Consider the following 22904-nt stretch of genomic DNA (forward strand, 5'->3'; position numbering starts at 1 on the left):
GACTCCTGAGATCCAGTCGTGCAAGCTGAGGAAAAAGTTTCCATCGATGGTTTGGGAGAAAAAATTTTTATTCTCTCAAACTGAAAAATGTTGTGGTTTGATTTCAGCATAAAACTCCTCCGTGGCTGATCGGGAGCGGCTGCAGTTGGCTGAGTGTCTGTGCGTCTGTTCTCTGAACAAAAGGTCCTGATCCCGTGTTTTTTTTAGTTTGCAATCAGTTCCCGGAGCTTCTTAGCTGCTGCTCTTTATCTTTACTCAGAGCCAGAGATAGTCCAGCTCTATGTTTGGATCCAGGCATTCAAAGAAACCTCGGTGGATCGCACCGGACCGACCTGAAAAACAAAGCTCTTTTTTACGGAACTTGAAGGTGCTGAGTCGTCGTCAGCTGGACTCACTGCGATCCAGCACTCGGAGAGACCTGGACCACCGAGAATTCTCGTTTTCTTGTTGGACGTTGTTTTCTGCTTTTTGGGATCTTTTTGGTCTTTTTTTGGGGACAAACTTCCTGGTGCTGCTGTTTGCTCCGAGCCTCCTTTCCTTCTCTCGCTCACCAAACCTCTGACTGAACTGTGGCTCTGATTGGCCAAAGGGTTAAAGGGTAATCCGTCCAATCCCACGGCTGAATGACCAAGTGCTCTTCATGTGTCAGACTCTTCCTCTGTGTATGTGTGTGTGTGTGTGTGTGTGTGTGTGTGTGTGTGTGTGTGTCAGCATGCCGGCATGCGCTCTGACTGGCTTCATTTGAAGTCGACGTGCATTATTTTCCTCTCTTGTTGTTGTTGTTGTTGTTGTTGTGACGTTAATGTTGCAAAGTAAACAAAGTGCTGTAGGGATCGTGGGAATCAAACCAAAGTCAGTCGCAGCTAACAGAACCTAGTTTGTGTTTTTTACCTCAAGTTGTTTACAAATCGTTTACTTAAAATTCGGGAAAGATTCGCAAGAACTGCAGCTGTGGTCCGAAGTTTACACACATGTAAAAAAAAATGCATGTCATGGCGAGCGTCAGTTTCAGTGATTTCTACAACGCTTATTTTTCTCTGATGGCGTTATTAGAGCACAAACTACTTAACCCTTTAGCACCCTTTAATCAATGTCAGTTTTCTTGGGCTGCATTTTGACGCCTTTTCGCTGCATTCAAACCTCTTAAAGGAAATGTGTTTGATTACTTTCGGAAACACTGAAAAGCAAAGAAAATTAGCAGAGATATGATTAAAAACATGTTACAGGGAAAAAAGGCTTTTTTAAACCTTTTTTTTCTTTACTTTTATTTGCAAATTTTCAGGTAGTCTTCTTGTAACTTTTTACTTTTTTTGCTGATTTTTTGGCCATATCTTTTTAAGATGCTCATTCCCCTCTGGTGTTTTTGAAAGAAATCAAGCCAATTTGCTTGAGTTTCAAAGGGTTAAAAAAAATCCGGAATTTAGGAAATGATTTTTATTTTATGATTTTATTAGGGATTTTTAAAAAATGGGATGAAATCTGGGTAAAAAAAACATACATACAACAACCCAAATGGTCAATTTTGGTGAAAACTTGCTTTGTGGTACGGCTCTTAAACTTCTAATGATTATGACTGACTACAGCTGGACTTCTCTGAGCCGTTTCGCTTATATAATAATAATAATAATAATAACAATAATAATAATAGTAAGAATAATAATAATCATAGTATAGTAATAATAATAATAATAATCTTTATTTATATAGGTCTTTTAGTGCTTCCCAGTTAAAAATAAACCCAGAATAGAAATATGACATAAACAAAATTATTAAGAATGAGGGGGGATGCTATCTCTAAAAACTAATATTTGATATGTGAATTGATAAAAACAGTCTCTTACAATTGTCCAAACATGGACTTTTGCCCGACACGTTTATGAATTTATGCGATCAAGCCGGCGAGTCTTGTGCCAGGACACACATGTTCTATACATGTACATGTTCTTTACATGCACGTGTTCTTTACATGCACGTGTTCTTTACATGTACATGTTCTATACATGTACATGTTCTTTACATGCACGTGTTCTTTACATGCACATGTTCTATACATGTACATGTTCTTTACATGCACGTGTTCGTTACATGCATGTGTTCTTTACATGCACATGTTCTTTACATGTACATGTTCTATACATGTACATGTTCTTTACATGCACGTGTTCTTTACATGCATGTGTTCTTTACATGTACATGTTCTTTACATGTACATGTCCTTTATATGTACAAGTTCTTAACATGCACATGTTCTTTATATGCACTTGTTCTTTACATGTACATGTCCTTTACTTGTACAAGTTCTTAACATGCACATGTTCTTTACATGTGTGTGCACACTCCTGACCACAGCTTTAAATATTGGCGGATTATTTATCTGCAGCAAATTTCCAGTTTTATCTACATTTTAAAACCACTCGGTATCTAGAAATAAGATTTGATGGCTCAGAAGACGGTCAGAATAAATTAACATGATTTATAGATTCGTGGCAAAAACACGGAAGACTCAGTCCTTTAAGCTCACTCATGACACGTGAAATATGTTTCATTTTTTTCGGTGAAGTGCTCCTTGAACTTCTTCTCTCTGTGTTTAAGTAGTGGTGTTTTTCGTAGCCAGTCAGTTCGGGGTTAAACGTGGAAACGTAGACCTGCCTTAATCTGACTGTTCATCCACAAACCTCAGTGTTCATCTGCCAACGCACACAAAACAACCTGCAGCGATTTTTATATGAAATATTGACCTGTTTTTGTGTCATTTATGTTCCTTTGTATTTCAAAATAAATACACTGAAGTACGTCTCTCTTCCATATGCTCATACTGACATGCTACTGACATGCTACTGACATGTTACAGACATGCTACTGACATGCTACTACATGTTACTGACATGCTACTGACATGCTACTGACATGTTACAGACATGGTACTGACATGTTACTGTCATGTTACTGTCATGCTACTGACATGCTACTGACATGCTACTGACATGTTACAGACATGTTACAGACATGCTACTGACATGCTACTGACATGTTACTGACATGCTACTGACATGCTACTGACATGTTACAGACATGGTACTGACATGTTACTGTCATGTTACTGTCATGCTACTGACATGCTACTGACATGCTACTGACATGTTACAGACATGCTACTGACATGGTACTGACATGTTACAGACATGCTACTGACATGGTACTGACATGTTACTGACATGCTACTGACATGTTACAGACATGTTACAGACATGGTACTGACATGTTACTGTCATGCTACTGACATAATACTGACATGTTACAGACATGCTACTGACATGGTACTGACATGTTACTGTCATGTTACTGACATGCTACTGACATGTTACTGACATATTAGTGACATGACACTGACATGTTACTGTCATGTTAGTGACATGATACTGACATGTTACTGACATGTAACGGGCATGTTACTGACATGTAACGGGCATGTTACTGACATGTGACGGCACATGTGATGCCTTGTAGGGCTCATTTATTCTCCCTTTACAAACCAAAAGCGAGACCTCTGTTTCAAATGTCAAAAACATCACGGCACTCTTCAGTGTTCGTACAGTCATGAAAAACCCGAAACATTTCTTGGACTTTTCAAATAGCAATTTACAGGCCTGGAAAAGTTTTAAACTAATTTAAATATACCCTGAAAGTTTTGTAAAAGTGATTTTTGAATTTAGTTTGACGAACCTGTATAATAACACAGGATGTGTTCAAGGACTGTTGGAAATTTAATAATCCAACAAAAAAATCTGTTTTTACAGTTTCTGGCTGTGGTAAATGGTGTCGTTAAAAGAAATTTTTAAAAAATGTCCAAAATTCTTTCTTTAAAAATCACCAAAAGAAATAGGACGACAATTAATCTAAAAAAAAATGCTTTCTTAAAAATTAAGAAAGTTTTGAATTTAAAGTCACCAAAAATGTTTGGTTTTTTTAAAAAAAAAAGCCTAATATTTTCAAACTGGCCAAAACTCTGTCTTTACATGTCTTTAAATGTTTTTATTTAAAAATCATCAAATGTTTTTAATGAAAAAAGAGTTTAAAAGTTTAAAAGAAAATATCCAGAATTATTTCTTATAGAAATGCCTTTTAAAAAAAAAGCCAATATTTTCTATTTAAAAATTGCCTTTAAAAAAATCACTAAATATAAATAAATGTAGCTGCAGCGCTCATCAGAAACTCGCCCTGATGTCTCTTAAACAGATTTACCTGGAATTATTCATTTGAATAATTTCTATCAAAACGTCGACGTTCCCTCCACCCAAAGAGAAAATCCTCCCCGTGTGTGATCTGGACGCCGTCAGTCAGACTTGATTAGAAACCTGCAGAGGGAACATGGAGGACGTCGTCACTACACTGCTGCTATATTTAAACCCTCGCAGAGCGCCGCGCTCATTAATCCAATAAAGCGAGCGTGAGGCCGCACGGGACCGAATCCCTGCGACGACACGCAGCCACAGGTGCTTCAGCTGCTAATCCGCCACCACAGATTAAAGTCACAATGAAGACCTGATGAGGAACAACAAGGATTAACCGGCTTTACCCGGGGGTCCCCAGCTTTGCATGCTGGGAGTTTCTCCCCTCAAGGCCATTCACGGACAGAGGGAGTCGCTGTGACCTCAAAACACGACGCCGTTTGAGATTGTTTAAGAAGTTAACATTAATAAAATTTAAAAATTAAATCTGATAAATCTGCAGCTTCGCTCTGTAACAGACTGCGAGGTAGGAGGTGATGGTGAAGTTGATGGTGATGAAGAAGGTGATGGTGAAGGTGATGGTGATGAAGAAGGTGATGGTGAAGGTGATGGTGATGAAGAAGGTGATGGTGATGGTGATGGTGATGAAGAAGGTGATGGTGAGGTGATGGTGATGGTGATGAAGAAGGTGATGGTGATGGTGATGAAGAAGGTGATGGTAATGGTGAAGGTGATGGTGAAGGTGATGGTGATGGTGAAGGCGATGTCGTCAGCGTCAGTGAGGTTTCTCTGAGGGTGCAGTTCACACTGCAGCCTGCAGAGGTCAGCAGCTCAACATCAGACTGATGAACAACATCAGCAGAACCTGCAGAACGAGACGCTCTGCAGGTTCAAAACAAAACAGGAATTAATACAGTTAATATTTCTGCTATCAGTTTAGCATCTTTCCTATTTAGTGAATGGAGGGAAAATGTTGACTGAGTTGTTTTATGACCTAAAGAGGAAGTGAAGGAAGTACGCTCCGTTACTTTAAAAGTACTAATAAGTAAAAGTCCTGCAGTAAAAGTAGGTAAGTTTAATCAGGAAAATATGTTTAAAAGTAAAAGTGCCCAATGTGGATTTTTTTTAATGAAAACAAAACATCCAATAAGCTCAAATTAATGGGAAAAAAAACCTCCAAACTATTTTAAAAAGAATAGAAAAAATTATATTTATATACTGTATATAGATATATAAAAAACTGTTCAGTTTTAATCGAAATAATTGGCAAAAAAGACTTAAAAAAACAATTAAAAAAATAAAAGAAATGTCAAACAAGACAAAGATTCACAAAACGTATTAAATCAAACTGTCAAACTGTTATTTGATAAACTCATGTTGTGTTTTTATGCAAAATTCTTTATTTGAAACATAACTAAAGCATTCAGATATAATGTAGTGAAGTCAAGGGTACAGTATTTCCCTTAAGAGTCTGATGAAAATATACATTCATTTTTTTATTCTCATTAAAATGAATTCATTCAGTTAATAAAATACACAACGTCACATAAACAACAAACGTTAAAAATATAAAAATAACTCTTCTCAAAACTGACTGTTTTAGAATCACTTAAAGAGGAAAAAAAAGTATCCTGAAGATGTTTTTGCACGAGGTAGTTTAACCGCCGACTCCTCCGAGTCCCGACTCAAAACCTGTAACCAGTTCAGACACCAGCCCAAAAGTACTAAACTTCGACTTAAATGTCACCGTCAACTCGGTCAGCTGATGTTGTTTTAAAAAAAATCTTTTGTTTATTTGATTTTATTTTTTTTTTTAAATCTGACGCAGAAAGTTTGAACTGCGTCTCCCGGATCAGCTTCAGGTCTCACAAACAGATTTTATTCGTCGTTGAAGTCGGTGAAAGCAGGAAGCCAGTAGCTCTCTTTTCTTTGCGCGCTGCTTCTGGCGGCGTTTTCCCTCCTGAGCTGCTGGACTCGGTTGATCCTGGAGATCTGAGCGGCGGCGAGGCCAATCATACACACCTGCAGGAGGAGACACACCACAGACTGATCACAGCGGCTTCTGTCCTACGGCCCGCCGCTCAGACGGCGGCCTGTGTGTGTGTTTCTGGGTGAAGTGAAGGAGGCGTCACCTCGAGCAGCAGCAGGCCGCCCGTCAGCCCGCCCACCAGCAGCAGGTTGTTTTTGGCCCACGAGACGATTTTCTCCAGACAGCCGATGGTGAAGACGTCCTGAGCGGCCGGATCCTCGTCCAGCCGCTGCATCCCATAACCGCACATGGTGTTCAGCACCGTCTGCGGGACACACACCGCCGAGGTCAGAGGTCATGTCCACACCTCCTGCCTACCTCCTCCCAGGCCTAAAAATCTCTTGGTTATGGTTCGGAAAAGATCATGTTTTGGTTTGAAATACAGTTTTAGTGGCTCCGTCTAAAAAGCTGCTGGGAAAACAGCGAAAAGCTACAAAACATCCACCTGAAAGCCTCTGGAAAATCAGCAGCAAATCGTTACAAAACACCCAAGTTTGGTGCCGAAAAGCTGCTGCAGAATCAGTGATCGGGTGCCTCAAGACACCTACGCTCGGTACCTAAAAAGCACCAAATCCACAAAACACCCATGTTTGGAGTAGAGCTGGGCGATGTGGAATAAAGTCTTATCACGATATTTTTTTCATATCAGTCGATATCGATATATATCACGATAAATGATGATATATTTGATGTATTTGATGTACGTGATGTATTTGATGTATTTGATGTACGTGATGTATTTGATGTACGTGATATATTTGATGTACGTGATGTATTTGATGTACGTGATGTACGTGATGTATTTGATGTACGTGATGTATTTGATGTATTTGTGGTTTGCAGAAACGTGCAGAGCCAGCACGTGGTTCTGGGTTCTGACCTGGTTCTGCAGGCGGACGCAGCAGGAGAAAGGAACCCCGCAGGCCTCCAGACTCGGGTTTGTGTCTGAGCACTCGAAGTAGACGTTGTGGGACCAGTCTTTGTAGCCCTCGACGCCGCAGCACTGAAACTGAACACAGCACGGCGGGTCATTAGCGGCCTGACGCTGCGTCTCACACACAGAAAATCATCATTATTCTTCTTCTTCACCTTCTTCTGGATGAAGTCGATGGCGTTCTCCAGGTCCCGGTCCTCCCTGTACCGGACGATGGCCTTCATCATCAGCACCTCCGTCCGCTCCATCACCTGAACCACAGTCACAGGTCGGTGTTTTTATTTGGTTCTTTAGTTTGAGTTCATCAGAACAAGAATGACGAGTCTGTGCAACTGAAACCATCAGCTGACTGTGTGACGTCAGTTTCAGGAAAAACTTAGGCAGACACGTTACTCGAACTCTGATACTCAACTCATGGCCCGCGGGCCAAATCTAGCTCCTTAAAGGGTGCTGGGTGGTCCCCCAATCATTTTCTAATTCACAGTAAAAATAAAGTGATTCACGGACTATGAATAGTTTTTGTCCTGACAAAGACCCCCAACAGAGGTCCTAGATAAGACACTAATGTCCTTAAATCTCAGAAATGTCCTGAAGTCCTAGAAACATGTATGGGGCCGCTGTGGCCCCCGCTCTGCTGTCATTTTGTGACTGTGGCCCCTAAATGAGGCCGGTCGAGTGTCTCTGCGCTGAAGTTTCATTTCTCTGTTTGTCAGAGTGATTTTTGTCCCTCAGGGACAAAACTTCAGCGGCAGCGACTCGAACGACAGAACGCTGACGTTTGTTTTGACTCAAAGTGTTTTAAACTGTTTTTTCTGTTTTGTGACAAAGTCAGCTACAGGAAGTGATGTGTTTCTGTTTCCTGTCTGATGAGAGCGCAGTGATGTCACCATGTCAGTGAAGAGGAATCCAACGATGCCGGCGGCGACCTGCAGCAGCAGCACGACCACCAGGATCCCCAGGAACTGCCGGGACATCCAACACGGTGAGAACATGCATCCAACACATCCAACACAGTGAGAACATGCATCCAACACATCCAACACAGTGAGAACATGCATCCAACACATCCAACACAATGAGAACATGCATCCAACGCATCCAACACGGTGAGAACATGCATCCAAGACATCCAACACGGTGAGAACATGCATCCAAGACATCCAACACGGTAAGAACATGCATCCAACACATCCAACACGGTGAGAACATGCATCCAACATATCAACACGGTGAGAACATGCATCCAATGCATCCAACACGGTGAGAACATGCATCCAACACATCCAACACGGTGAGAACATGCATCCAACATATCCAACACGGTGAGAACATGCATCCAACATATCCAACACGGTGAGAACATGTGTAATTGTTGTCATATTTGTTTTCATTTGTAAGAATTTAAGTTGCAATTATCTCTTATTTGATGAAATCGCTTATGCTTTTATTTTGAAGCCGCTTTTATTTTGAAGAGGTTTTGGGCTGCTCATGCTGCAGCAGACACTTTAGCGGATGTCAACAAGCTAGCGGTGGGCATGAACGTGTGGCCTGCTCCGCGATGGACTTGGGGTTCATTTAAAGAAGTTACTTGTTGCAAAGCCTGAAGATCAACCTTCTCTGTAGCATGCAGCCAACGAGGTAATTTTTGTTTGTGTATATATTACTTTTGCAAAACGTTTATCCACATGCTGTGCATGTATCTTCATAATTTAATATATTTTATATTGTGTGTTTAGTTTTCACGGTGAATGATGAACGACGGATGCCAGTCATTAAACCAGTTAAAGGAAACCACTTGTGTCTGAGTATGCTTCAGGGGAGCTACAACATGTATCCAACACATCCAACACGGTAAGAACATGCATCCAACGCATCCAACACGGCGAGAACATGCATCCAACGCATCCAACACGGCGAGAACATGCATCCAACGCATCCAACACGGTGAGAACATGCATCCAACACATCCAACACGGTAAGAAAATGCATCAAACGCATCCAACACGGCGAGAACACGCATCCAACGCATCCAACACATCCAGCATGGTGAGAACATGCATCCAACACATCCAACACGGCGAGAACATGCATCCAACGCATATAACACATCCAACACATCCAACACAGTGTGAACATGCATCCAACACATCCAGCATGGTGAGAACATGCATTCAACACATCCAACACACTGACACATCCAACACATTCAACATTATGAGAGCATGCATCCAACGCATCCAATGCATCCAACACGGTGAGAACATGCATCCAATGCATCCACTACACTGACACATCCAATGCATCCAACACATCCAACACTGTGAGAACATGCATCCAACACACTGACTCATCACACACATCCAACATGCCGACACACTGAAACACGTGACCCGTCGTACCGTCCTCAGCAGGCAGGCGACGTTCCGCAGCGCCCCGAAACAGCCGAGAAACGTGACGAGGAACATCAAAGAGCCGATGACGATGAGCAGCAGAGCCGGGTCTAATGTCAGCGTGTCAACCACATCTACACACACACACACACACACACACACACACACACACACTGTTGAATCAAAAATCGTAACAAGTAAAAGTTGAATCATGTCTGATGAAGTTTTTCTGGCTCGTTCTCAGGAATGTCATCAGCAGCCCTGTTTGTATTCACACACACACACACACACACACACACACACACACACACACACACATTAGAGGCAGTGTTGCACCTCACTGTCTCCTTCAGGACTCAGAATGTATCAAACTTAAGCGACATTCATTGGTCTCAGGTAAAACCGTCCCCCGTTAGAATAAAGGTTTGAGTGAGTCCCGGTTTGAAGACAGACACACACGAAAGACTCGGGAGGTTCATAATGTTCAGATTCTGAGATTTGGGCTGCAAAGTCACTTCAGTCTCTTACAGTTTTCTGACCAACCTTTCTCTTTGGCGATTTTGGCGTAGGTCCCGACCGCCGTGAGGACGGCGCTCACAACCTGCAGAGTCAGAGGGGCAGGAAATGATTCAGCAGGAGGACACGACCCGCAGAAGATCACATCAGTCTAAATCAGAGACTCGGACATGTGGCAAGGTGCATTTTTTAATGTTTCTCTTTTGTTGGAGCTCGGCTAACGGTTTCCCCTGCTTCCAGTCTTTATGCTAAGCTAGACTAACCACATCCTGATCCGTTTCAGGTCTGGACCGGCTGACGTGAAACTGAAATCTGAATCATCTGATAAAATGTGTAAAAACAAAGCAGAGGAATCTGTGAGGGCGTGGACGTGTTTCTGCAGGCGGGAAGATGAAGTCCTGACTTTGACAGTTTGACAGTTTAATTTGATCTTTTTAACAGAAGTTTGACAAAACAATCTGATATTAAATTACAGATTTCTCTCCAGCAAAGCTTCTATAAAAGGGGATCTACCCAGAACCTGCCAAACCAAACCACAAATATATTTAGGATAAAAGTGACCTCACCGTAAGTCAAACTTTTAAAAATGTTACTAATGTCATCATAATAAGCAAAAATACCACTGTCGGCAGTGACGGACAATTTCTGACGCAAAGTTCAGCGTTTTTCAAAAACATGAAGAAAAAACGGCAATGGGCAATCTGAAAAGAGATGTTACAAAATTAATATAATTTTTAAGCACTTTTCCTAGTTCATTTCATTGTTTGTTTGTGTTTGTTTTTAAAGACAGTTTTCTTGTACTTTTCACTAATTTCCTGATAATTTTGGGGTTCATTAGTTCTTCTCAACATTTTAATGGACACTTGATTTGTTTTGACTCAAAACTTATTTAGACTTATTTTCAAAAAAGCTAGGGAAAATGTCCCGGAAAAAGAAGAAGAAGACAGTAAGGGAAGGCTTAATTATCATAATTAAGTATTGTAAATTATATATGGAAAAACTATAATTATCATAATTTTGTGTTTAAAATTACATTACAAAATTAATATAATTTTTAAGCACCTTTTCCAGTACATTTCATTGTTGTTGTCTTTTTTTAAAAAACTTATTTTTCAATTTTTTCTGCTCAGATTCTTTTTTTTAATACCTTGTTGCTAATTTTGTGCAAATCTTTGGGGTCATTAGTTCCTCTCAACATTTTGATGGACACTTGACTTTATGACAGAATTGTCTGAAGATTTAATTCATTTAAACACACCCACACAAAACACACGGTGTCCACATACTTTTGGCCACATAGTAAACAGGTAATTACATTTTTTGGCTTTAAATCGATGTATTTTAAGTACTTGTATAAATCTTTTGAAAACGACACACAGTTTTGTCGAGAGATTCTTGTCACTTTTTCATTTGTCCGTAAATAAAATGCTTCTTTTTGTCACATTAGTTTTTCAGATCGACTCTGAAATGGAGGCTTTCTGGTGTTGAAATCACTTGCTTTAAAACCGGTTTAACAGACACAATAATGAACGCGTAAAGCGATATATTTGATCTGAACAGGCCGACTCACCCAGAAGACGTAGCAGCAGATGAATAAAGTGTACTTGATGGCTCTGTATCCTCTCATCTCCTCTCAGCAGATCTCTGCTTCTGTCAGACTGCAGCCGGAGTCTGTCGCAGGTTTCTTATCTGCTGACATGAAGGCAGGAGACGTGTGGCGGCCTGCACCGCGCATTCCTGCTGTCAGGATCTTCTGCTCTGCTGCCGCTGGATGTGCTCCTGCCATCACGCCAAGGGAGGAGGAGGAGGAGGAGGAGGAGGAGGTGTGGCCGTGTCACAGTCAATCACATCACACCTGCTGCTTTAACAACAAAACTGAACTTTTACAGGATCCACATTTACAGCCTGCAGTGCTGTTAGCGTCCTCTCGGGGAGCTGTTTTGTATCATCTGCATAAATGTTAACCAGCTCTAAATGCACATTTCAGATCATGGTTCCAAAACTCTCCTTTACTTGGCTTATTGCAAATCAGAGAAATGTCATAAAGTCCTAGAAACATCCTAAATTCCTAGAAATTAAAATCCCCTGAAATTTCATAGAATTCTACACAGGTCCTAGGATCCAAGAAATGTCATTAAATGCTACAAATGTGCTAAAACCTGAGAAATGTCCTGAAATCTGAGGAACATCTGAAAATCCTATAAATGTCCTAAAATCCTTTAAATGTCCTGAGACCCTGGAAACACGGGGCTGCGGCGGCTGGCCTCATCAGAAAAGACATTCTTTACACTTTATGCAGTTTATCGGACGAAATTAAAACTTTAATTAAAAACCTCGCGTGGACGGCCGCAGGAGATTATTGTTTGCCTGATCCTGTTTGATTAGATCGAAAATAAGAACGGTCATATCGAGAGCAGTCTTTCTGGTGCGAAGAAAAACGTAATAATAAATAAGACAAACGCACATCTGAAATATAAAGCGACTAACTAACAGCTCAGCCAGGAGAGCAGAGAAATATAACTTTGATTAGATTATTAACATCAATAATCTAAACAAACATTTATTCTTGATTTAGTTGCAACTACAGTAAAAAACAATAGATGCACCGAGCCTGCTGAGAATAGACTTTACTGAGTGAGACAAAAACAAAGAGCGGACTGTCGTCTGCAGACGTGCTGATATTTATGTTGTGTTCGGTTACATATGAGAACCAGAATCTTCTTCTGCTCCATTTATGCTCCTCCTCCTCCTGCTCCTCCTGCTGCTCCTCCTCCTCCTGCTCCTCCTGCTGCTCCTCCTCCTCCTGCTCCTCCCCCTCCTCCTCCTCATTAGAGGAGCTTGTTGCTGTCGGAGGATTACATTCACTCTGCTGTGTTTTCCTTTCGGCTGCAGGTCGTCTCCCTCGACTCCTCAGTTATTTGAGGACCTGATTGAGGACCATGGGCCTGCTGGACATCCTGTCGTCCATCAGAGACCGAGCCGACAAGTTTCTGACCGAGAAGAACGTGGTGACGGACTTTCTGGGGAAGTTGGAGGAGAAAACGGGGATAAGGAAGAAGATCATTGCCGTGGGTACGTGAGGTTTGTCTGTGGTCGTTTGCTCTGATGGGTTCGTCATAAACATTTTCCGGATGATTCGACTGCAGTTTTGTGGTATATTTAGCGCACGTGTGCCCTCCTGTTGCATGTCAGCGGAGCACCGAAGAGGATTCAGTTAATCCTGTGAACATGAAGCGAGCAGCTGCTGTCTGTAGACATGCACCTGACAATGATCTGCAGGTTTTCTGGGTCAGCGTTTGTGCTGCAGCAGATTTTACAGTTCTGATCTTAAAATCAGAGTTTTATATGAACGATGGATCGAATAAGTGCAGGTGAAGAGTTTGTTTCTGACTGTCAGCGACTCTCAGCTTCGTTTGGCTCCAACAGTTCTGATTTTGCCTGCGCCGAAGAGAAACCAGCGAATAATTTAATAATCTGATATCTGTGAGCTGCCAGTTTCAGATCAGACACTGGTCCTCCTACAGCTGGTCTACGGTCTGATCTCAGAGGTTCTCCTTACAAACATTAACCCTTTAGGGCTGTTTTAATATTACACACACTCAATTGCTCTGCACACAAAACGCGCTTTTCAAAATCAAACTTTAAAAGATATGATGTCATGATGCCACTTCCATTTTTAGATGAAAAGAAAAAATAATTATTTTCAATATACCACATGCATTTTAAAAGATATATTTTTTGTGATGATGACAGCCGGGGACATGTCAATGATTAGCAATGAAATTATGAAATTATTTTTTTGTGCAGTGTCAAAAACTCACTCATGTCACTGCACACAAAATGCTTTTTCAAAATCAGGCTATAAAAATATTCAACATTAATATGATTTTGAGTTAATTTTTAAACCAGCATCCGTCCTAATCATAAATATCAAAAATTGATTAATTTTCAGAACTTTAACCCTTTAAAAGCCATGTTTTTGTTTTGATGCCGCTGAAAACAGACACAAACACTTATTGTACAGACCTATTGTAGGAGCTGAGCTGGAAATTCACCGATTAAACAAAAATACACAACCTGGACAAAATTTATGTCATATGTATATACACAGACAAAGTTATCATAAAATTTAAAATGAAAAGTGTGTCAAATGCAACAAACTGTCCCTAAAGATTAAGATGAGAATTTTTTTCTGATAATTTTGTGTAAAAATGGAAAATTTGTCCTTGAGATGGTGCCATAAAAAGAGTCCCCAAAATCATTTGAGTTCATCTGATAATCGACTCCAGCTGATATCTAAAAATAGAAAGTGTGCAAAAAGTATTAATCCTGGTGATTTAACCCTTTAGTGACTGTTTGTCTCATTTTAGTCTCTTTCCTTCTTCCTGTTGTGATAACTGTGTGTGTGTTGATGCATGTGTCCTAAATGTAGTCCAGATTGTGTATTTGAGTGTAATCAGTGAATTTGCAGCTCAGCTCCTACAATAAGTCTAAAATACACTGTGGAAACTAAATAGTTACATTCAGACTGTTCAGGTCCAAAAATGCTCCATTGAAACCCATTCAAACTGACATTTTTGATCCCACAGCCATCAGAGCAGAAAAACAGGACTTGTATTATTTCTGGGTGTCATTCTGGGCTTTTGACTCTGAATTTGTCATTTTGACTATTTTCCACCTGATGAGGTCATTTTGACCATATTTGGCATATGGAGGAAATACATGCTATTTCCACTAGGTGACCTGTCACAGTCAATGTAGCTGCTGATCACTGACATATCCCAGACTGTCAGCAGCTACACTCACACACTGACATATCCCAGACTGTCAGCAGCTACACTACGCTCACACACTGACGTACCACTGACGTATCCCAGACTGTCAGCAGCTACACTGACACACACACTGACGTATCCCAGACTGTCAAATATAATAATAATAGTAATAATGATAATGATAATGATAATAATAATAATAATAATAATAATAATAATAACAGTAAAATATAATATACTGAGTGTGGACAAGACTGAACATCATTCATTTTTTGTGTTTTTTTTTCTTCATCTAAAATCATTGTGACAAAAACCTGGCATTTAAAGGGTTAAAATTCTAAAAAATGAATGAATATTTGATATTTTTGCTGAGGACTGATGTCTCAATGGAAGTAATAAATATCATATAAAGTATAATATTTTTATAGCCTCATTTTGAAAAGCTCATTTTGTGTGCATATGAGTGAGTGTGGTACTGAAGCGGGCCCTCAGGGGTTAAAGAGGGCAGTCTGCAGGGTCGTTGGTGTGATGGTGTCGCTGCCGTGACGCTCTGGATCAAACTCAGCGTATCATTGCTGAGTGAGATGATAAAGAGAGGACATGTGTGGCGGGGAGTGGCGGAGCGTGCCGGGTGCAGAGTCCAGCAGTGAACAGCAGTCTATTGATGCTCATACAGTGGATCATGATGTCACTGTAGTGCCTGGTGCACGGTGTCCCCCGCTCTCCCAGCGTCCTCCTGCGCTCACGTTAAAGCAGATTATCCTCCAGAGACAGACAGCAGAGCAGAACGGCCTCCATGTGCGAACCGCCACATAAGCTGATCAGAGGTAGGACGCACTTTTCACACCACTTCCTGCAAAAAAGCCCAGACGCTCAGGTTGTGTCTGAATATCTGCACAGAGTCCTCGTGGATCAGACGTTTTCTTCATCATCAGAGGAAACTGTCTGTGTTTAGACCTCCGGATATGAGCAGTTTCATCAGGGGATTAATGGAAATGTTGTCTTTAACCCTGAAACCTAAGCAAATTGGCCCCGTTTCTTTCAAAAACATGGGAACAGGGAAGTAATCAGTTTAACCAGGAATGACCCCAAAAAACAGCAAGAAATTAGTAAAAGCTTGCAAGACAAATTACCTGAAAATAAACACAAAAAAGAGAAAAGAACAGACAACAAAAAACAGTCAAATTACTTCATGAAAGTGCTAAAAAACAGTAAGTTAACTGACAAAAAAGAAAGAGAATAATAATAATAATAATAATAATAATAAAGAGAATAATGAATATAGTTTTCTGGTCATTCCCCTCATTATTTGATCATATCTGATATTAATCAGCTCATTTTCAGATCATTTCTTTGTCACCTTTTACTACTTTTTTGCAGATTGTGGGAAATTTCTTGCCAAGTTAAATGCTGTTGAAAGGTGTCTGAATGCTTCAGTCCAGGTTTTAAAGGGTTAATTCTGCACACATCGGACAGTTTTCTGATTCTTCTGAGGTCAGGTTCTACAATCAAAAGTTCCAGGGCTTGAAAAGTCATGGAGTTAGTGAAAATCATTGAAAGTTTTGGAAAAGTTGCAGAGATTTTCTTTGCGTGTACTTAAATAGTTTCAGTAATCCAAATCATGTAAAACGTAACAGCTCGTCTGTTTCGAACATATTTCTTTACATGTTTCTGCATTTTTGTTCCATCTCTCTGTCCATGTATTTCAGCTACATGTAATTATTATTTGAGTATATTTTCATCTATGTCTATATATCTACGTACAGCCATATTTATAAGATTGTGAGCAAACTTTCATCTTTGAATGAGTAAACAGTGTTTTTATCTGCAGCCGTGTGGACGTGACGTCTGTCTGTCTGTGTGTCTGTCTGTCTCGTCCAGGTGCCGTCTCCCTGACTGGACTCTACCTGGTGTACGGATATGGTGCCGCCCTCCTCTGCAACCTGATCGGTTTTGTCTATCCAGCATATTACTCGTAAGTCATTTTTAAATGAACGAAGACGCAGATTGGTTTGTTGTGTTTCCTTCGTTCTCTTTTTTGGTTCAGAGAAATGTTGCTTTTTTAAGAAAAGTAAAACCTTAAAAGTTCAAAAATCAGGTTTAAGCAGACGTATTTTACGTTGCAGAATAAAACATCTAAATATCTTTAGCCCATGTTAATCACAGACCTTAGTTATGGCATTTTACCAAAAACCCAGAGACTTTAAGACGAGGGAACCGGACGTACTAAGAGGCTAATGGACTTCCGCGTTTCAGGACTCATGACTTCACCAGTCTATAAGCTGCGAAATCATCTTCGTGTAACACAACCAGAGAAATGTCGGGTTGGTCTGGCTTCACTCACAGAAAAAACACTTAAATCGACGTATTTATTTGGTTAAAAACACGGTCTCCGTCAGGCAGCCGCTGCGACGCCTGTGCCTGCTCTCTTAGCGCAGGATGGAGGTGGTGCATGTGCAGGAAACTTCCAAAAACAGACGCAGAGCGAAACGTTTTTCTATCGAGAGACACTTTGCGTGTTTGCTGACACTCGGAGCGGGTTCGGACGTCTTCTTTGGGTAAAGCTGAAACGACGTGTCGTTTGATGTTTTGCTCAGTCGCATCGCGTCCGGTTAGGCAGAGGTGCAACCGTCTGATGTTTCTGATGGTTTTTGAAGGATAAATGTATTCCTCGGCTCACCTGAAACATCCTGACAGGTTGGTTTATTTGTATCTGCAGAGTCAAAGCCATCGAAAGTGCGAGCAAAGAGGACGACACGAAATGGCTGACGTACTGGGTGGTGTACGGCGTCTTCAGCCTGGGCGAGTTCTTCTCCGACATTTTCCTCTACTGGTTCCCGTTCTACTACGCTTTTAAGGTCAGAAAACACTGAAGAACAAAAGATTGTTGGCACATTGTTGCAAATTTGTGATCATTTTAAGGGCCAGAATAAAGTGTAAAAATCAAAGACGAGGTACCGGGACGTCTGGATCTGGGTATGTGTCCAGTGATGGACGTCTTTCTGTCCTCTGTGGTTCCAGTGTCTCTTCCTGTTGTGGTGCATGGCTCCGATGTCGTGGAACGGCTCCCAGATCATCTACAACAAAGTAGTTCGGCCTGTATTCCTCCGCCACGAGGCCACCGTGGACAACATGGTGAGCGACCTCGGCGGGAGGGCGATGAGTGCCGCCGAGAACCTCACCAGAGAAGGTACGCACCAGTTCAGCCCCCAGACCAGACACCGGAAGAAAATGTCGCCAATTTATGTTTCTGCAAACCACAACCATGTCAGATGTACAGACTTCAGATGTGATATAAACGGGTAGTATCTGAGCTGTCATCAGGCGGCGGAGGGGATGGTGGATGTGACACTTTGAAGAGACGCCTGCGAGCTGCAGACCACTGCAGGCCAGCGTCCGAGATCAGCAAACAACAAAACCAGTTGTGATTTAGCAAGTCGTTGCTGCATTTCCAGCTTTTTCGTCACCAAAGGTTGGCATTTGTCGTAATTCATCGCTGTGTTTCCAGAGGCCTTCTGGGCATCAGATGTGGGTGTTTGGTCGAGATTAATCGTTTTTCCAGCAGCTCTTTAGGTACCAAACCTGCGCGTCTTGTAGTAATTAATAAGTGTTTCTCCAGCATCATGTTAGGGACCAAATGTTGGTGTTTTGTGGTGATTTGTTGCTGTTTTTCCAGCAGCCCTTTAGGCACCACAAGCATGTTTTCTTAACTAACCGTCGCTGTTTTTCTACCAGCATCTTAGACAACAAACACGGGTGTTTTGTAACAATTAATCTTTGTTTTTCAGGCATGATGTCAGGGACCATATGTGGGTGTTTTGTAGCAATTAATAGCTATGTTTCCAGCTGCTCTCGAGGTGCCAAACGTGGGTGTTTCATAAGAATTTATTGTTGTTTTTCCAGCATCATGTTAGGGACCTCACGTACAGGTTTTGTTAACTATCCATCGCTGGTTTTCCAGCAGCTTTTTAAGATGGAAAACGTGGGTGTTTCGGTGTTTCGTATACTTCATTGCTGTGTTTCACACATTTTTTGGCACCAAATGTGATAGTGGCATGAACAGCAGTGGTTTCTTACTGAGACATCATGTTCCTAGCAGGGATTGTCCCCCAGCAGCAGGTATTTTAACCCAAAACATTTCCCCATTTTTATGCACCTCAACCTAACCACATATAAGCCGTGCTGTTAAAACGTTACGTTTCAATGTTTCCGCTGCATCATAATGTCCAAATGATACTTATAGGTGGTTTGCAGAAACAAACAATGCATTAAAATGCATCAATTTTATACATTAGATTTAATTTTTCTTCCTTGTCTTCCTCTGTCCTTCAGTCCTGTCCACGCTGGTGAAGAATAAAGCTCTGGTAAATTCGGCACCGTCGGTCGCTCAGCCTGAAGCTAAAAGTTTACCGAGTTCATCAGCAGCTAAAGTGGCTCCATCGGAGCCAGCCGAAGATCGACCAGTACGTAAACCGCACCTGCTTCACCTACCTGACAGTTAGTCCACCTTAAAGGCCTCAGTACGCTTCAAATGAAATGATTAGACAGGCTTGCTGCTTTGTGCTGAGCTGAACAGTCCAGTATCATCAGCATATCACCGAACCCTGAGCTGTCCTCATAGAGGTAGAGCACGTAGATGTGCAGTATGCTTTTTTGGCAGAGATGCTTTGTTTGATCATCTAACACAAGATATCTTCGCAGACCAGATTTTTATGAAATATCCTGATCACGTTCCCCAGAGGATGAACCCGGTTGATTTTAAATTACGCAATAGTGTCAGAACTACCTCTGAAGTCCTGGTCCCTTTTTGTATTTTAGGACGTTTCTATGATTTTAGGACATCAGTGTCTCAGCTGTGTCCTCTGTCGGGGGTGTGGGGGATCCTCTTTTCTTGATCAACAAGCTCTATTTTGATGCTGTTTTATGTCTCTGACACCTTATGGAGACTAAAAGGACAAAAACTATTCACAGTGTCAATCACTTTATTTTCACTGTGAATTAGAAAATATTTGGGGGGCCACTCGACACCCCATCAGGGGCCAGATTGGCCCGTGGGCCATAAATTGAGTATCATTGAGTTAGATATCTTCTGAAGAGTATATGTAACAATTCACTAGATATTCTTAGAAAAATTTAGTTGAACTTGATCTGTTCACTCAACCAGTGCTGCCAGGTCGATTGAATGGCTCAAGTTGGAAAATTATTCCGAGAATATGTTCATGAATCGTCACGTATACTCTACAGATAACTGCTAAACATCTATGAAACGAGGAAACTATCTGTACGCGGACTATACAAAGAAAGAAGATCTTAATTCAAAAAATGACTGTACCTTTAGACTAAATATGAGACTAATCAGAGCTAACTCCGCTGTCCTGTTGCTGTTTCCAGCCTTTCCTGGGCTAACCAGTCCGGTAAGTCGACTGGTTTGGTGTTGGTAGCGAATGTGCTGGTGGAAGAGAGTTAGCAGGAGCCTCAGTGATCCCTGTAGACCATCAGTGCTGTGTCTGGTTTGACGGTAAAGCGGCTTCTGGACTGCAGATTTGAGTGCAGCAGCAGATGGAGCTGACAAAGACTTAAATGTCATAAAGAACAACATTGACGCAACAAATGCTGGCTCCAACATGGCCACAGATCATCCTGTCAGTTCCCGAAAAGACTTGTTGAGATTGTAATCAGAGCTGAAACCCTTTTGATTTTTTGTGAATTAATTCTTTTTTTTTCTTCAGAAATATTGCTGCAAATTTCTGTGGGATGGTTCATTGTAGACGCAAGAAATGTTCTGCCCGACTCGTTTTAAGCGGTTTTTAATTTTTTGAAAAACACATTTATGTATGACATCTCCTCCAAAACCGAAGGTCTGATTTTTACCAACTTTTCTGTGTATCATCATCAGACAAAGCTCATGGAAGTTACCAAAAGCTAGTTGATATATCATAGTGTTTTGAAGATATTGATCAATAAACTTTAAAAGGGCGTGGCTTAGCACATAATAGGATGTAACTTCATAACCCTTGAGGTGGCACCAGTTCCAAAGATAAGCATTGGTCTTAATGACCTTGCTTTGTCCAAAAAAAACCATCAAACTCTGGATATTTTCAATTAACCTGTTAAAAAATGCCCCCAAAATGTTTCTGCAATTGATCAATAGGGTGCGACAGTGTTTTCAAAGGAGCGCATGGCCCAACAGAGATTTGGGCACCAACGCACAAGTGTCTATGTGTATGTCGCAAAACCTGTTGTTTATTTTTAATGCAGGTGTTGCAAATTTACAAAAATCTTGATCCTTTGCAGCTTCCAGCATCCTGCATTCTTTGGTGGCTTAAATCGCTGTTAGCATCATTATTTGAAAATCACTTTTATATTAAGTAAAGGGGACCCAATATTGATCCCTGTGGGATGCTTCAGCAACAATTTTACTTCATAATTCAAATTCTTTTAAGTACTGTAGTTGTTTGTAACCCTGACCCTGTGTGCTGTTTATACAGTTTTGTTGTTAACCCTTTTTAGGCGACACAGTGACTTTCATGTGATAAAAATTAGTTAAATGTTTATTGATGTCTTTGTTAATAGTGTAGAAATGTCTCCATGCAAAGGAAGGACTGCATTAGTAGGAGTAGTAGAGATATTTTTTAATCTGAAGATACTTTTCTTCTTTTTAATTTTTTATTGTTTGTCTGTTGTCTGCATGTCAGAATGAGCTCAGTGTAGACTGACGGTAAGTTGAAGCCAGAAAAAAATCATAGAAAGTATAATAATTTACGTGTCACAAAAGAATTTTAGTTCTCCTGAACATTGTTTGATTAACAACGCTTCTGCATTATTTCAGCAACAGAAACCATTACAATCCAAAAAGATTATGTTTTTTAGGACATCCATGCTTGTAACAACTTTCCCCTACTTTTAGTGAATTTTCTGGAAGTGTGTCAAGTGAACAGTGTCTCTATTTTATTTATAATTCTTTCCAGCACAGACTTCCTGAGAAATTCTAAAAAATATTTTTGGGAAATGATTAGTAAATCATGAACCAATGAAATAATGTGTGTCTGACTTCTCTCCTTCTTTTATTCTTTTAGTCCTCCAGATAGCAGCAGAGGAAGAGGAGGAGCCTCCGTGAGAAAGAGTAGCAGAGAGGTTTTACTCGTCATCCTCACAGATCCCATCGAGAAGAGTCCTTCCTGTCCAAAGACACTGATTTCCTTTTTATACCAACGTCCAAAACTCAGACCGACTCTGCAGACAGACTGACTTTACAACACCATTTCTTATTGATTTTAGTTTATTTATTTCTATTTATTGATTATTTGGGGGTCAGTGGGATGTTTGTCCTTTTTTTGTTGAAGCGAAGCACCTGAAGCAGCTCATCACTCAGGCTCATGTTTAGCTGCAGATTGGTAGCAGCAGCTCAGACCTGCAGATGGACAAACGTCAGTGTCGCCTCCTGCAGGCAAAGAGGGCGCCAGCTGCAGAGGTTTGCTGCAGGCAGTGAGTGTTACAGCTGCACTTTCTTTCTTTCTTTTGTTTCTGAAGCTGCAGTTTATTTGTGTGTTTTCGGATTTCATTTTTAACACAGACTTCAGCCGCAACACGCCGACAGGTGGAGGCAGTGCTCATCCACATCTGCAGGTGCAGGACATCCTCCTGTGGACCGGCTTTGGGTGCTTTGCATCAGTGACACCGTGTGTCCTCATTTGGTTTCCATTACATTATTTATTTGATATTTTTTGTTTTGTTTATAAACATACGTGAAATTATGACCTTTATACGACAATTACGTGTTGATAAGAAATAAAACAAAGAAGCGAATCAGGAAAAAACTCCTCTGTCGTATGAAGTGCTGCCTGCAGCTCACAGATGGCAGTAAAGTAAACACAGTGCAGCCGAGGCTGATGGGATAATTCGATCACATGATTTAAAGCTCCAGTGTGTCAGATTTTGGGGGATTTAGTGGCGTCTCGTGGTGGGAATTGCAGATTATAACCAGCTGAAACGTCTGGTTAAGATTCCTTCGGTGTTCAGGAGGTTTTTACT

General features: G+C 40.9%; 2 protein-coding genes across 4 annotated transcripts; one reads left to right on the forward strand and one right to left on the reverse strand.

Annotated features, from left to right (window-relative positions):
• Positions 1–5609: 5609 nt before the first annotated feature.
• On the reverse strand, positions 5610–11851 carry zgc:113223 (uncharacterized protein LOC541424 homolog). The gene is made up of 8 exons (XM_042483789.1): positions 11669–11851; positions 10126–10183; positions 9592–9716; positions 8080–8154; positions 7348–7443; positions 7139–7267; positions 6362–6523; positions 5610–6251 (listed from the first exon to the last, which is right to left on the reverse strand). Exons 1-8 carry the CDS (start codon positions 11723–11725, stop codon positions 6108–6110), a joined length of 846 nt encoding a protein of 281 aa, XP_042339723.1. The 5' UTR covers positions 11726–11851; the 3' UTR covers positions 5610–6107.
• reep6 (receptor accessory protein 6) lies at positions 8373–22273 on the forward strand. 3 transcript variants are annotated; one of them, XM_042483791.1, is made up of 9 exons: positions 8398–8830; positions 8929–9136; positions 10152–10278; positions 12991–13170; positions 16755–16848; positions 17593–17731; positions 17895–18063; positions 19206–19336; positions 21950–22273. In XM_042483791.1, the coding sequence occupies exons 4-9, from the start codon at positions 13038–13040 to the stop codon at positions 21959–21961; spliced, it is 678 nt and encodes a 225-aa protein (XP_042339725.1). In that variant the 5' UTR covers positions 8398–8830; positions 8929–9136; positions 10152–10278; positions 12991–13037; the 3' UTR covers positions 21962–22273. The 3 variants fall into 3 exon arrangements, with proteins under 3 accessions (XP_042339727.1, XP_042339725.1, XP_042339726.1); XM_042483793.1 differs by lacking the exons at positions 8398–8830; positions 8929–9136 and adding an exon at positions 8373–8391; XM_042483792.1 differs by lacking the exons at positions 8398–8830; positions 8929–9136; positions 10152–10278 and adding an exon at positions 11855–11921.
• Positions 22274–22904: the final 631 nt, after the last annotated feature.

The sequence above is a fragment of the Plectropomus leopardus genome, chromosome 3, assembly GCF_008729295.1.
Source record: "Plectropomus leopardus isolate mb chromosome 3, YSFRI_Pleo_2.0, whole genome shotgun sequence".
Taxonomy (NCBI): Eukaryota; Metazoa; Chordata; class Actinopteri; order Perciformes; family Serranidae; genus Plectropomus; species Plectropomus leopardus.